Genomic DNA, 14,852 nt, shown 5'->3' with positions numbered 1-14,852 from the left:
GACGCCCTTCCTGACGCAACCCTTCCCAATCTATCCAGGCTTGAGACCGGCACCAAGTATGCACTGGCTTGTGCAACCCCAGTGGCTGGGTATTTTATCCATCCATCCTCTGTAGCTGCTTATCCTGTTCTACAGGGTCGCAGGCAAGCTGGAGCCTATCCCAGCTGACTACGGGCGAAAGGCAGGGTACACCCTGGACAAGTCGCCAGGTCATTGCAAGGCTGACAGGTATTTTATCTATTTTTACCTATTTACAGTATAAATTAGGTTTAAAAATGCACTATAGAAGTGATACACAAGGTTTTTCTTATAAAGAGACTGAGTCCTTCAAATTGTAACAATATGTTCCTGGCAGACAGGAAATGTGCAACCTCACTGGCTGGCTTATGAATTTTATATAAGAAAATGACCCTGTAATTGTGCCAAATACAACTTTATAACACATCAACACAAGATTTAGGTGATGTAATAGAAAAGTTGTCCTCTGCTTAAAGCATATACGCAAAGCCATGGCCTCACTTTTGTTTATAAATGCCTTGAGACCTCAAAAATGGCACAGGAATAGTTTTAAGCGTTAACAATAAATCTAACATAGTAATCTTTACGATTAAAGTGATTCATATAGGTAGCAGTCCGAGTGAATGAACTTGACGTCCGTAACGTCACAGCAGGAAGTCTATCGGTCTCATCGCCATTTCCGCTATACTAAAACACAGAGCTGACTGCAACTCCGATCTTCCATTTTGAACTAATTTATTGCCATGCCACACAGATGTGCCAGCAACATGACAGAAGGTGGATTTACGCTGCATTCATGGCCCAAGAATGTTCAAACCGTAAAGATTTGAACGCGTTTTGTGAGAAGTTCACGGGCACATTGGGCGCCTATGAAGTGGTCTCTCCTCTGCTCTGCACATTTTACTGAAGACTTGTACGAGACCTCTGATCTGTTGGAGCGTTGGCTATAAGCCCGCATTGAAAGAGGGTGGAGTGCCAACAATTAAATACAACTACAAGAAAAGTATTCATTTTAGTTTTTTTTTTTTTTAAAGGAAAGTGAGTTTAGTTGCACCAGTCCTCCCGGAGTGTGAGCTGAGGGTTGTTGGTAAAACCCAGGATGGAACGGGACGTGACATATTGCTCAGGAAGTGACCACCCTGCAGTTGTTGCTAAAACCGGTGACGTCCCGTTCCATCCAGGGTTTTAGTAATTGCCTGATCCCAGCAATAATGGCAGAATAGTCAGTATGGAGAGAATGAGTGGAGCAGCCATCTGATTTTCTCCACTGGATATTGCTGCCATCTCGCCCTTATGTAGAAGAAGCAAATGAATGGAGAACTGAACGAACAACTGAAAGTCAGATTGTTTCAAAACAATCGGCCACAAGATCGGCCTTCAAGACGCGGCCCATTACCCTCCCCCCAAGTTGAAGCTCATTTTTACTCATAGCAGGGTACAACTGCTCAGTTACATCCCACGTCACATCCGCCTCATTAAGCGACAGTCACACTCCAGCTCGCGATGCTTTGCGATGGGTTATCGATGAAAATGAGGCATTTTGGTAGCGATGCATGGCAATACACACGTGAGCTAAAAGTTGTCCTCACACAGCAGGTGAACATTTGACTGTCACGCCTTTGCGCACTTGAGCCGCGCTCCCTCACAGAGCACTCTGTGCGTGCTCTTGGGACCCAGTCATTTCGGGAAACACCTGATACTGATTTAAGCGCAATCAACAGGTGCAGATATGGACGCTGTTTTCACAGAGGCTTTGCAAAGTATTATCATGGTCACATTTGTTTCTATCCATGTTTATAACGCTGTTTAAATACTCTGCTTTATGATTCTGCTTCGCTTTTGTAAATACGACGCCTGCTAATAAACACTCTTCCTGCACTTAGATCCGTCTATCTTGTAGTGTCCTGATCCTCAAATCTTTAACCCAGCCATATATAAAAAGTTGTATGCCTCCACGTTCTTCCAGGTTTTCATCTGTGTGTCCGTGTAGAACGATGTCTGCAGCACCAGGTAGCTTGAGATGTCGGGGAACTCAATGGATGGATCATTTTCAAACACGTAGGAAAAATCCTTCTTTGTTAGCGTGTAAGGATCTAATCCCACTGAGTGGTTTCTATATCCACTTCTTTTGAGTGTACGTCTTGGGTTTAATAACGTGCTTGTTTGCTGGACATAAACATGGCAATAAGTTCTTGTGTTAATGGACCAGACTCCACTTTTGGATCATTAATTCCTTTTGACTGAGAATGACCTGCATGCATGGTTTTATGTTGGCTTCTGGCACATCCATGCAGTTTTAAATACAATACCTACAAATAAAAACAGTTTGTTTTTATTGCATTTATTTAATTCCTGGGCTCCCATCTGTAACAGGGAGTGATGTCGCATCCCTTTAATACATGTTACAATAGATTATTAGATTCTAATAAAACAGACAAGCCAAAATAATTGAGAATTTTTTTTAACGGGCCCCGACTCATTACAAGTATGAATAGGTGGGCCTCAAAGCACAAAAGGCTGAGAACCCCTGGTTTAAGGCACCCAGAAGTTTTTGTATGACTTTCTCAGTGTGAGCCGCCCACTGAAGATAGGGTGATTTAAAAAGAGTGATTATTTGTTACCATAGCTGTACGGTCAGCTCAAGCTAATTTGGCATTTCTTCTCGGACCTCTCTCTTCAGCAAGGTATTCCTGAAGAACTGCAGCTCACTAGATGTTTTTTTTTTCCCTTCTCGAGACCGTTGTGTGTTAAAACCCCAGGAGATCAGCAGGTTCTGAAATCCCGAAACTATGCAGAACCCGAGCTCACATTTCTGCCCTATTCTGATGTTTGAAAACTGAAGCTTTTGACCTGTAGCTGCATGATTTTTATGCACTGTACTGATGCCACGTAATCGGCGAATTGTATAGGCATTAGTTATTAAAGAGTCCATTAGTACAGGTGTAATTGGTTGTTGTTTTACATATAGGACCGATTAATCTTCTGCATTTAATCACTGACAATAAACACACTCCTAATGTCCTCTATTTTCTCTACCTCCTTTACCTGCACCCTGTACCAACAGTTTTATTCAAAGTAGATTAACGTCTCAACGTAGGGTCTAATTACAAACAGTGTGTACGACACCACGGCCCCATCCCACTCTTCTGCGCCTGAGCTTCTCTGGTAAACAATACTTTCCCCTAATGATGCATGATTGCTGGGACAGAGGCTGTCAGTGGAAAAACAAATTAAAGCGTTTAAGCAAGATTATGTGGCTAGAAAAGAAAAGACGGCAATACGCACCCAATCGTGGTATTAAACGCGACACGCACACTAACTTAAATGGACGCCCTGCTTTTAAACCCAAGCAGGACACAAGAGACGAGTCTGTCAGCATGAAAAATTTTCCGTTAAAACATGTTCATCTGACGTTAATGATCATATGAGAGATTACATTTAAAAGTGTAATCACATAGGAAAGGATAAGATGTAATTAATGAGTTCTTCCATAAGCCAGTTTCTTAATCAGACACATTCATTTGTCATGTGTCACTTGGGTTCATTTATCATCGTGCCAGAACGAGAGAGTGGAAGAGAGTGAGTGAGTGAGGAGTTCATTTCTGTTCCTGTGAGCGAGATGGAGACTGGCAGTTAAATTATTCTGGCTATTCAACCATATCTTCACACATCCACTCACTCAAAATACTAATTTTTTTTTTTTTTTAAACACACTGCAGAAACTTACAGGATTCAAAACTTGCACTGATTTTGTCTTAATATGTCCAGAATAGATGTGACGTCAGTGTCGGATAGAAATGATCGCTGTGAAGGGTAAAAGCCAGATTTTTATTCTGTGTAGGGTGTAAAGGACAAATCATTATTAGTCAAGTTTTATATGTGTAACATCTTTGCTTTTCATCATTGCTTCAGGATAGAGAATACTAAAACATTGCGCACTGACATTTTCGAACAGACATCACAATTTCTCCACCTAAAGGTAAATTAAATAGAATGTATGTAAATGGCATAATAAATATTATATACAGTATGTTATTTATTATTATACATACAGAACACTTTTTCGATGGAATAAAAACTTTTTTTTTCGCAGTCCGGTTTCCATCAAATCCTGCGCTCCGATTGGCTGGCAAGCGGGTCCGTATCCTACTGTACGGACCCCAGTTACGGACCTCTGGCGACTCGCTCGTTCACAACAAACATAGTAGCAATTTTTGTCAACATTTATCTTTTTTATAAGATTTAATTATAAGATTTTTATCAAAAATCTTATAAATTTTTGCCAGCATTTCTCAGCATAATAGCCTTAATTTTACAGCATGGATAGTGATGACAGTCTTCACAGTGAAAGCAAGTTTTACTACCCTGAGGAAGACGAAATAAAATAAAACATTTCAGGAGAAAGCTAAAAACCTGTAACTGTTGCTAATGCCGAGCAAAAACATGGCTGAATCCTGAATGACTCCTATTTGTATAAATAGGGGACTACATAGGCACCAAAATGTAGTTTTTTTCCTGCCATGGAAGTGCACTTGTATACCGAAGAGGAAGCAATTTGCATTACAGCCATGAATGAGGATTCAAAATGGGAGCTCGACTCAGTTTTCCCTTTCGGGCGCTCTTATTTTCTGTTAGAATTTGGTAAAGAAAAAAATAAATATATTATTTACCAGCTTAAGGTCGGTCCATATGGTGAAATACCATGACCTCGGCCTTGAATACTGACCTCGGCACAGAGGGCCTCGGTCAGTACTTTCAAGACCTCGGTCACAGTATTTCACGATACGGACCTCCCAGCTGGTAAATAACATATATGTATTCTATTCCCTTCTAGCAGGTCTCATCCATTTGGTTTGATAGCATGCAATATTGTTAGCATATCGCTTATCCTACGTGCATTACATCACTCTACCCAATGGAGAATGAGCGTTGAATATGGTTTACGATATTGCATGGTTGTCAAGACAACATGACATCACGGAGACGTAAAACTTCCGCACTAGAGAGCGACTGTGACAATTTATAAAAAAAACACAGCCGCCAGGTTTGCATCGTCAAATGCGGAAGATTTTGAGAGAATTTTGAAAGAGAAAGACACGTTGAACACCCGAAAGATATATTAGAGAACTCGTCTTCGACTTGTTCAATAATCACACTAGCTGAATGGAAGAAGAAGAAGCAGCCAAGCCAAGAAGACTTCGTCACACTCAAGCATAGACTTAAGCACACAGTGAAATTTAACACATCTGAAGCAGTGAACACACACAAGCACACACAAGTGAGCAATGAGCACACACACATACCCAGAGCACTGGGCAGCTACGTTACAGTGCTTGGGGAGCAGTTAGGGGCCTTGCTCAAGGGCACTTCAGCCCAACCTCAGGCCATGGCTGCCCCATGTTAACCAAACCTCCACACAGAAAGGCCCCTGTCGGCCACTGGGCTTGAACCCCGAACCTTCTTGCTGTGAGGCGACAGTGCTACACCACCGTGCCGCCCGAATACATCTGATAGACCACTCAACTCCAGCCAATATTATTTAAAAATATTACATAAACGAATGCATGTAAATAAAATGTATGTAAATAGTATGAAATAACCAATTTGAAGCCAGTTTACCTTCTTATAGACTGGAGGCTGGCGCTACATGAACTAATCAAACCTCAAAAGTATGAGCTGTGAGATGTTTTCCATTTCTAGTGCATTTTAGGCTCACCTTCCTCTCACTGCAGGGCGACGAGTCGATCATGTCGATGCTGCCGGCTGCAGACATGATCTGACCATTACAGATGGCATGTGGTACGTACACATGACCATCTACACAGCACTCTATAAACTCCATGTTGTTTTCCGTCAGAGTTCCTGTCTTATCAGTGAAGACGTACTCCACCTGAGAGAAACAAGAAGCGATTTTTAAATTAAATAACAAAATAATCAAATAGATTTACTCATTCAACAAAAACACCCCACATTTTATCAAATTAATTCACTTACCTCATTTAAACAGAAATGTAAAAAAAAAAAAACCTAAATAAAATGTAGATTAAATAAAATACTTATGTAAATCCATACTCTCTGGTTCACTCTCACCTGCCCGAGTTCCTCGTTAAGATCCGATGTGTTAACAAGCGCACCTTCTCCCAGCTCTTCGTCGAACATTTCGTCATCCCATGTAATAAAATAAGAGCCTAGAAACTTCTGCATTTCCACAGTCACGTACATGGATACAGGAATGATGTAGTTGAAGAGGACCATGAAAGCCAGGAAGTCCGTGAAGGCCCGTATCAACTGAGGGGAGGGAAAAAAGGGAAACAATGCAGTGTTTTCACGTACATTTTGCTCACAATCAAAACACACAAGGCTAGCAATTTAGCTAGCTATCACTTGCAGTCTTTCACACACAATGTAAAGAGATAATGATGGTGGAAATGAGAAAGTCATCAAAAAGTATTAACATTTTCCATAGATGTGTTGGTAAATTCCTAAGAAAAGAATTGCTATGACAAAAACTGCACTGTACCCAAATGTCCGTGGGCTTCACTGTACTGAAAATTGTCAACATTCAACATGATTTACTAATTCTGCACGTGAATACAACAAGAAATGTTATTCTAAGGGCCTTGAATACAACAGCATGTGCTTTCAATATGGAAAATAAACACAGTCTACTAATACCTAGAGCACACAAGGCTAGCAAACATAACGAGCTGGTACTTTAAGTCTTTCATCCAGATAATGTGAAGACATCACGATGGTGGAACGTAGACAAAATTGTCAGGAATATTAACATTTTCCTCAGATGTGTTGGTAAATTACTAAGAAAATAACTGCTATGAGTAAAACTGCACTGCAATTACACTTAGCATCACCTGCTAACCGAAATTCGGTGGGTTCTGCCACACTGACAAAATGTCAACACTGCTGTACAATTTACTAATTCTGACACTGGAAACACCACAAAATATTTTGTTGAACATAGCACCATTTGAGCATAATGTTATGACTCCATAATTAATATAATACTGTTTTTTTCTGGGAAATCAAATTTTTTTTAAATTCAATTTTAGCCAACAAAAGGAATCCGTACGAGTCACACCCGCACTGAAAAGCGCTTAATTAAGCACTTAAAAATAGTCTATAAAACACAGCTTGAGATAGGAAAAGGCCTTTGGATGCATTATAGGAAATGGTTTTCTGGTGTACTGGACGTACTACGTGCCGTTGCCGCTCAGTCTCTGTTTTTTGGTTGTACCAAGGCTCGTCTCGGTTGGGGTCAGCCTGCCACACGTATTTGAGGACAGTGTTGATTAGAGCTTTACTGATCAAGATGCAGAGATAAACAACCAGGTAGGCATTCATAGACCTGTAAGCAAACAAAAAAGGTCAGCGATTAATGAGTTCCTCTGATTTATTGTCAAGGACAAGAAGAATAAAGGAACAATTTGCTTGTACAGACATTTGGAGAAGGGTCTTAGTTTGTTACAGCTCAAATTAAGTTTCCATAGATCCACTGCTGCACAACCTCCGATGACTAACTTCTATTAGATCACAGCAGTTATCTGTGGAGCTATTAAGGAAGTCTGGAGCGATAAGTAAGTTCTAAGAATATCACAGTGACACAAAATTACGTCCCATCCACAGACTTTAAACTGGATTCTATAAACTTCTGAGTGAAACTGGATATTGCGCATCTTGCATGAGTAACAACAAATCATTAAGTAGGCAATCTGCTGTGCTTACTTAACAAAGTAAAAGATGCATTAGAAACCACAGTCTACCATAATTTACACAAAAAAACCACCCTAATAGGAATTGAACGACATTAAGAAAAGTAAATAATGAAATCTTACTTTTCTACAGCAGAGCGTTTCTGGGATTTGGACTGGTAGTTCAGGGCCATTTTGGTCTCCATGCCAGTGTAAATAGCCACGGCTGAATGAAAATTAAATAAAATCAAGTTACAAAACACTGAGTACTGTTAAATGACATTGTAAAAGTTGTAGCAGTTTTTTATGAATCCTGTGCATACATACTGATTGGACAATACAAGTCTTGTGTACATTTCCTGCCAAGAGCAAGCCACTCTTCAAATGTGATTATCCATTACCTGATATTTTTGAAATGCAATATCATGATTAGTCACGCAAACATTAAGTACAGTTTTTGATACATCTGTCTATCCATTATCCATAACCGCTTAACCTGTGCAGGGTCGCGGAAGAGCTGGAGCCTATCCCAGCTGACTATGGGCGAGAGACGGGGTACACCCTGGACAAGTCGCCAGGTCATCGCAGGGCTGACACAGAGACAACCAACCAACCATTTCACACTCACATTCACACCTATGGTCAATTTAGAGCCACCAATTAGCCTAACCTGCATGTCTTTGGACTGTGGAGGAAACCCATGCAGACACGGTGAAAACATGCAAACTCCACACAGAAAGGCCCCCGTCAGCCACTGGGCTCGAACCAAAAACCTTTTTGCTGTGAGGCGACAGTGCTAACCATTGCACCATCATGCCGCCTTTTGATACATCCATATATCTCAACATACGTTTACCTATCAAGTATTGAAGCTTTAAAGAAAGTCTGCCAAACAAACAAAATAATCCGATTGTACTGTTTTTTTTTTTGTCTTAGCACTTCAGTCTGTTTAGAATTATTTCTTATTTCCAAATTATTTGAAGTCCTCTACCTTCCCAAAATTTACCTCTGCCAACTTTGTTGGAAGAGGTTATTTATTTACTTTTGCCTCGGTTTGTTTGCCTGTTCCCAATGTAACTCAAAAAAGTAGTGAACAGATTTTGATGAAATTTGGTGTACAGTTTTAGTATTATCCAAAGTTCAAATGAATTCTCATCTCATCTCATTATCTCTAGCCGCTTTATCCTTCTACAGGGTCGCAGGCAAGCTGGAGCCTATCCCAGCTGACTACGGGCGAAAGGCGGGGTACACCCTGGACAAGTCGCCAGGTCATCACAGGGCTGACACATAGACACAGACAACCATTCACACTCACATTCACACCTACGGTCAATTTAGAGTCACCAGTTAACCTAACCTGCATGTCTTTGGACTGTGGGGGAAACCGGAGCACCCGGAGGAAACCCACGCGGACACGGGGAGAACATGCAAACTCCACACAGAAAGGCCCTCGCCGGCCCCGGGGCTCGAACCCAGGACCTTCTTGCTGTGAGGCGACAGCGCTAACCACTACACCACCGTGCCGCCCGTTCAAGTGAATTGATTTTGATATTGATAATACATGGCTTGGCGGCGGTATGTACTCTACTGTCTGCTCTTCTAGTTATAAGATGTACGGTTTCAAATATTGTAGTACGACTGAGTTCACAGGTCTATAAGATTTCCAAAATACAAGGTACAAATGAGAAAGCCTGTTGTACTTTTTTTTTAAACTTCTGAAGCATAATGACGAGCATAATTATCAAGTTTAGTAAGTAAAATGAACTAAAGGAAAACAAACAAGGAATAATGTTGTGCTTCAGGTAAACTTCAGTCAGATTTGTGTTTTCTACATGAGAAGCCAAAAACATGGTAAGCTAATAATCAGAACAATCAAGGCTAGCAGTTTAGCTTGCTAACACCTAGCTGGTAAGTCTTTCATACAGACAATGACTGTGTAAATGAGACAAACTTGTCAGGAACATTGACATTTCCCTCAGATTTGTTGTTAAATTACTGAATCAAGACTTTATATGACTAAAAATAGCCTAGAACTACACTAGCATACACTAGCAATAATCAAAACATCAATATTCTGTCAGAGCTCAGCTAGTTTAGCTAGCCAAGTTGTTTATAGAACAAATCTATAAAACACAAATATGATATTTAAAAAAAAAAAAAAGAAAAGGGGGCTGGTTGTCAAATGAAGTGAATATTCTGGGTAATTATTAGAGTGGAATATTTTATACTTGATTTTTAAGCATGTTCATCTGTGATATACAGCGGTGCTTGAAAGTTAGTGAACCCTTTAGAATTTTCTATATTCCTGCATAAATGACCTAAAACAGCATCAGATTTTCACACAAGTCCTAAAAGTAGATAAAGAGAACCCAGTTAAACAAATGAGACAAAAATATTATACTTGGTCATTTATTTATTGAGGAAAATGATCCAATATTACATATCTGTGAGTGGCAAAAGTATGTGAACCCTTGCTTTCAGTATCTGGTGTGACCCCGTTGTGCAGCAATAACTGCAACTAAACGTTTGCGGTAACTGTTGATCAGTCCTGCACACCGGCTTGGAGGAATTTTAGCCCATTCCTCCATACAGAACAGCTTCAACTCTGGGATGTTGGTGGGTTTCCTCACATGAACTGCTCGCTTCAGGTCCTTCCACAACATTTCAATTTGATGAAGGTCAGGACTTTGACTTGGCCATTCCAAAACATTCAGTTTATTCTTCTTTAATCATTCTTTGGTAGAACAACTTGTGTGCTTAGGGTCGTTGTCTTGCTGCATGATCCACCTTCTCTTGAGATTCAGTTCATGGACAGATGTCCTGACATTTTCCTTTAGAATTCGCTGGTACAATTCAGAATTCATTGTTCCATCGATGGCGGCATGCCGTCCTGGCCCAGATGCAGCAAAACAGGCCCAAACCATGATACTACCACCACCATGTTTCACAGATGGGATAAGGTTCTTATGCTGGAATGCAGTGTTTTCCTTTCTCCAAACATAACGCTTCTCATTTAAACTAAAAAGTTCTATTTTGGTCTCATCCGTCCACAAAACATTTTTCCAATAGACTTCTGGTTTGTCCACATGATCTTTAGCAAACTGCAGACGAGCAGCAATGCTCTTTTTGGAGAGCAGTGGCTTTCTCCTTGCAACCCTGCCATGCACACCATTGTTGTTCAGTGTTCTCCTGATGGTGGACTCATGAACATTAACATTAGCCAATGTTGCCCCTTTTCCACCAAAGCAGTTCCAGGGCTGGTTCGGGGCCAGTGCTTAGTTTGGAACCGGGTTTTCTGTTTCCACTGACAAAGAACTGGCTCTGGGGCCAGAAAAAACAGTTCCAGGCTAACACCAACTCTCTGCTGGGCCAGAGGAAAGAACCGCTTACGTCAGCGGGGGGCAGAGTTGTTAAGACCAACAACAATAACAAGACCGCGAAAGATCGCCATTTTTAAGCGACGAGAAGCAGCAGCTGTACAAACGCGAAGTCATCCATTATTATTATTGTTGTTGCTGCTGCTGCTGCTTCTTCCATGTTGTTTTTGCTTCGATATTTGCACCAAGGTTTATGCAAACGTAGCGACGTAACTGACGTATACAGCGACGTAATGACGTATACAACGACGTAATGACGTGTCTTCACTTAGCACCGCGAGCTATGGAAAAGCAAACTGGTTCTCAGCTGGCTCGCAAGTTGAACCAGTTGTGAACCAGCACCAGCACTGGCCCCGAACCAGCCCTGGAACTGCTTTGGTGGAAAAGAGGCATGTGAGAGAGGCCTTCAGTTGCTTAGAAGTTACCCTGGGGTCCTTTGTGACCTCGCCGACTATTACACGCCTTGCTCTTGGAGTGATCTTTGTTGGTCGACCACTCCTGGGGAGGGTAACAATGGTCTTGAATTTCCTCCATTTGTACACAATCTGTCTGACTGGATTGGAGGAGTCCAAACTCTTTAGAGATGGTTTTGTAACCTTTTCCAGCCTGATGAGCATCAACAAGGCTTTTTCTGAGGTCCTCAGAAATCTCCTTTGTTCGTGCCATGATACACTTCCACAAACGTGTTGTGAAGATCAGACTTTGATAGATCCCTGTTCTTTAAATAAAACAGGGTGCCGACTCACACCTGATTGTCATCCCATTGATTGAAAACACCTGACTCTGATTTCACCTTCAAATTAACTGCTAATCCTAGAGGTTCAGATACTTTTGCCACTCACAGATATGTAATATTGGATCATTTTCCTCAATAAATAAATGACCAAGTATAATATTTTTGTCTCGTTTGTTTAACTGGGTTCTCTTTATCTACTTTTAGGACTTTGTGTGAAAATCTGATGTTTAAGGTCATATTTATGCAGAAACAGAAAATTCTAAAGGGTTCACAAACTTTCAAGCACCACTGTATCTCAAAAATTAGTCAACAGATTTTGATGAAATTGTGAGGAAAGGTGACCCTTAGGCCAAGGAACAACTGATTAGATTTTGATGCAAATCTTGAGCCTTGTTGATGCTCATCAGGCTGGAAAAGATTACAAAACCATCTCTAAAAAGTTTGGACTCCTCCAATCCAGTCAGACAGATTGTGTACAAATGGAGGAAATTCAAGACCATTGTTACCCTCCCCAGGAGTAGTCGACCAACAAAGATCACTCCAAGGCCCATCTAGTTTTGGTTTGGTCCCCCCCCCCCCATTTTGTGAAAACACTACAGACTGATGTGCATGTAAATCCCAGGAGCTCAGCAGTTCCTGAAATACTCAAACCAGTCTATTTGGCACCAACCAATCACTGAGGTCACATGATTAGTTGACTGGATAACTGTTAGAATGAGCAGGTGTACAGGTGTTCCTTTTAAAGTGACTGGCCAGTGTATATTCAAGTATGCTAAAACAGGCCGGTCCAAACGCTCACAAATTAAAACTTTGTGTATTATTGATATGCTTTACATACTGCCAGCTTAGGTGAACCAAATTGTGAAATATCACATTTAAGCTGTGCGAATATACAGTACATCACATATATGAGATGTTTTAAGGGTCTGTTGTGTTCCTGGCTACAGAGAACAGTACTATTACCATGTAATGACCCCTTTTTTCATATAAAAAGTTAAGGACTTCCACAGACACAGACCTAATATGAGCCTAGCAAGAATTTTCATGTAGACAATGGCCTCTCTTTCTCGCTTTTGGTGAAATTAAGGACTTCATTCCGATCTTTCAGTCTGTTCAACAACTCATTTAATTACAGTGGGAATGGAGCGAGAGAACAGCTTAACGAGCCAAATCACAGCTTTCCCACTTCCCTTGCTTTATCTCTCTTTCTCTCCTGAGTACTTCTTGTTCTTTTTCACAATTTGCCCTCTTGTACTGGCTTTCTCACCCTCTGCCACTGTCTAAGCGCAACTGGGATTTCTACTGTGGCTAGACTATTTCGCTCTCTCAATACACTCTGAGCAAAAAATAAAATATTAAATGTCGATAAAACTGCACAGCATTGGCTGCATCAGAATTACACCCTCACGGGAATATGTTAAAAACCTTTAGCACTGGTGAACAATTTTAGGGGGGAAAAAAAAAAACTAAACTAAAATGTACCACTGCTCATCACAGGGGATATATATTCAAGTGTACTTGAAAGTAAACTTTTAAACCCCTTTTACTTTATTGAATTATGTAACGACAGTGCTGTAGAATTATGGAATCTGACTGGTTGTTTGATTATTTTTCCAAAACGGTAGTTCCGGCTGGAATGAACTTGTTCGGATTCATTACTGTTTCTATAGAAACAACAAGAAGACAGTCATCTATATCCTCCGCCCTATATACCAAGTTTCAAGATATTATGTCGTCACATTTTTCAAGTTCTGCTGCAGGAAACCAACCCTACCTCTTTACACTGACCTCAGCAGCCCATGGCATAAACCCACCGGATCTTTGGTCCAGGTGAGCTAAAAGTTAAAATTTCTCACATTTCTTAGTATCAAAAGGCACATGTACATTACTTAATCAACACATATACCAACTTTCAAGACCGTACCACTCATAGTTTTCAAGTTCTGCTACGGAAACAAAACCTACCCCTAAGACTAACCTGAGAGACGAAGTCTGAAATTGTTTCCATGGAAACATAAGAAATTTGCGAAATTTTAATTTTTCAGTATGAAAAGGCATATCTACATCACCTTGTTAACACGTATACCAAGTTTCAAATCCGTATCATGAATAGTTTTGCTCTGAAAACGAACAAGTCAAAATCTATTTTTTATGTAAAAATTTGAAAAATACTTTTTTCCCCAAAATAGCAAAAGGCACCAGTTCACATGGTGCTTGATATGTATACAAAGTTTCATGAAAATATCTTCAGTAGTTTTAAAGATATGGCCCGGAAACGAAAATGTGACCGAACAGACAGAACCCGTTTCTATATCCCCTGCCAAACTTCGTTTGGGTGGGGGATAATATAATCTAAGGCTAATAAATAATCATAAAAACATGTTATTTAAAAACATATAATCATTGAGACATGTTTCCTGTAAGGAGATGATGTTTACTTAAAATGCATCTCTGGCGTTTGTGCTTTGCAATAAATCAGTAAGGTTTTCCACCACAAGAAAGTCTTCAGGACAGAGGTAACATGACTGACAGTTTAGCTGTATTAATGGAGGTGATAAAGGGACCAACTTGTCTCAGACATTCCACAACATTTTTTGTATTCTTGGCAAACTGTTGTGGTAAAACAGGAATAAAACACTGGGATGCTCTGTTATAGAAAAAAAATCAACTTCAATCTGGTACAAAAGATGTACCATCAACAGTACCACTCCAGTGACGAGCAATGGTAACATTTAGTACCTTTTCCCCCCCTTATGCCGCTTTTCCACTACCAACGCGGCTGAGTTGGGCTGAGCCGTGCTGAGTTGGGCTGAGTCGAGCTGAGTGAGGCTGTTGGAGTTGCATTTCGACTACAACCGCGCTGAACCGTGCTGGCTGGAAGTGGGTGGACACATTGGGTGGAGTTAGCGAAAGTGGGTGGACGTCACGTGATGTCGTTAGGCGGCGCAAACAGTGACATCAGTGACCTTTTAAGCGGTAGTCTCACGACCCGGATAGTAAACAATAAACATGGAG

The 14,852-nt window shown here is 40.7% G+C and overlaps 1 protein-coding gene across 9 annotated transcripts in view; it reads right to left on the bottom strand.

Moving 5' to 3' along the window:
• atp11a (ATPase phospholipid transporting 11A) overlaps positions 1-14,852 on the bottom strand; it is a 191,645-nt gene that overhangs the window by 70,541 nt on the left and 106,252 nt on the right. For all 9 annotated transcript variants that reach the window (XM_060898855.1, XM_060898856.1, XM_060898857.1 and 6 more), the window contains 4 exons: positions 7,869-7,950; positions 7,231-7,381; positions 6,109-6,306; positions 5,735-5,908 (listed from right to left, as the gene is read on the bottom strand). In XM_060898855.1, coding sequence (XP_060754838.1) covers positions 5,735-5,908; positions 6,109-6,306; positions 7,231-7,381; positions 7,869-7,950 — 605 coding nt within the window. The remainder of the gene's footprint in view (positions 1-5,734; positions 5,909-6,108; positions 6,307-7,230; positions 7,382-7,868; positions 7,951-14,852) is intronic.

The sequence above is a fragment of the Neoarius graeffei genome, chromosome 18 (assembly GCF_027579695.1).
Source record: "Neoarius graeffei isolate fNeoGra1 chromosome 18, fNeoGra1.pri, whole genome shotgun sequence".
Taxonomy (NCBI): Eukaryota; Metazoa; Chordata; class Actinopteri; order Siluriformes; family Ariidae; genus Neoarius; species Neoarius graeffei.
Note: the sequence above shows the minus strand (reverse complement) of the source record. Positions and strands in the feature narration are given on the sequence as shown.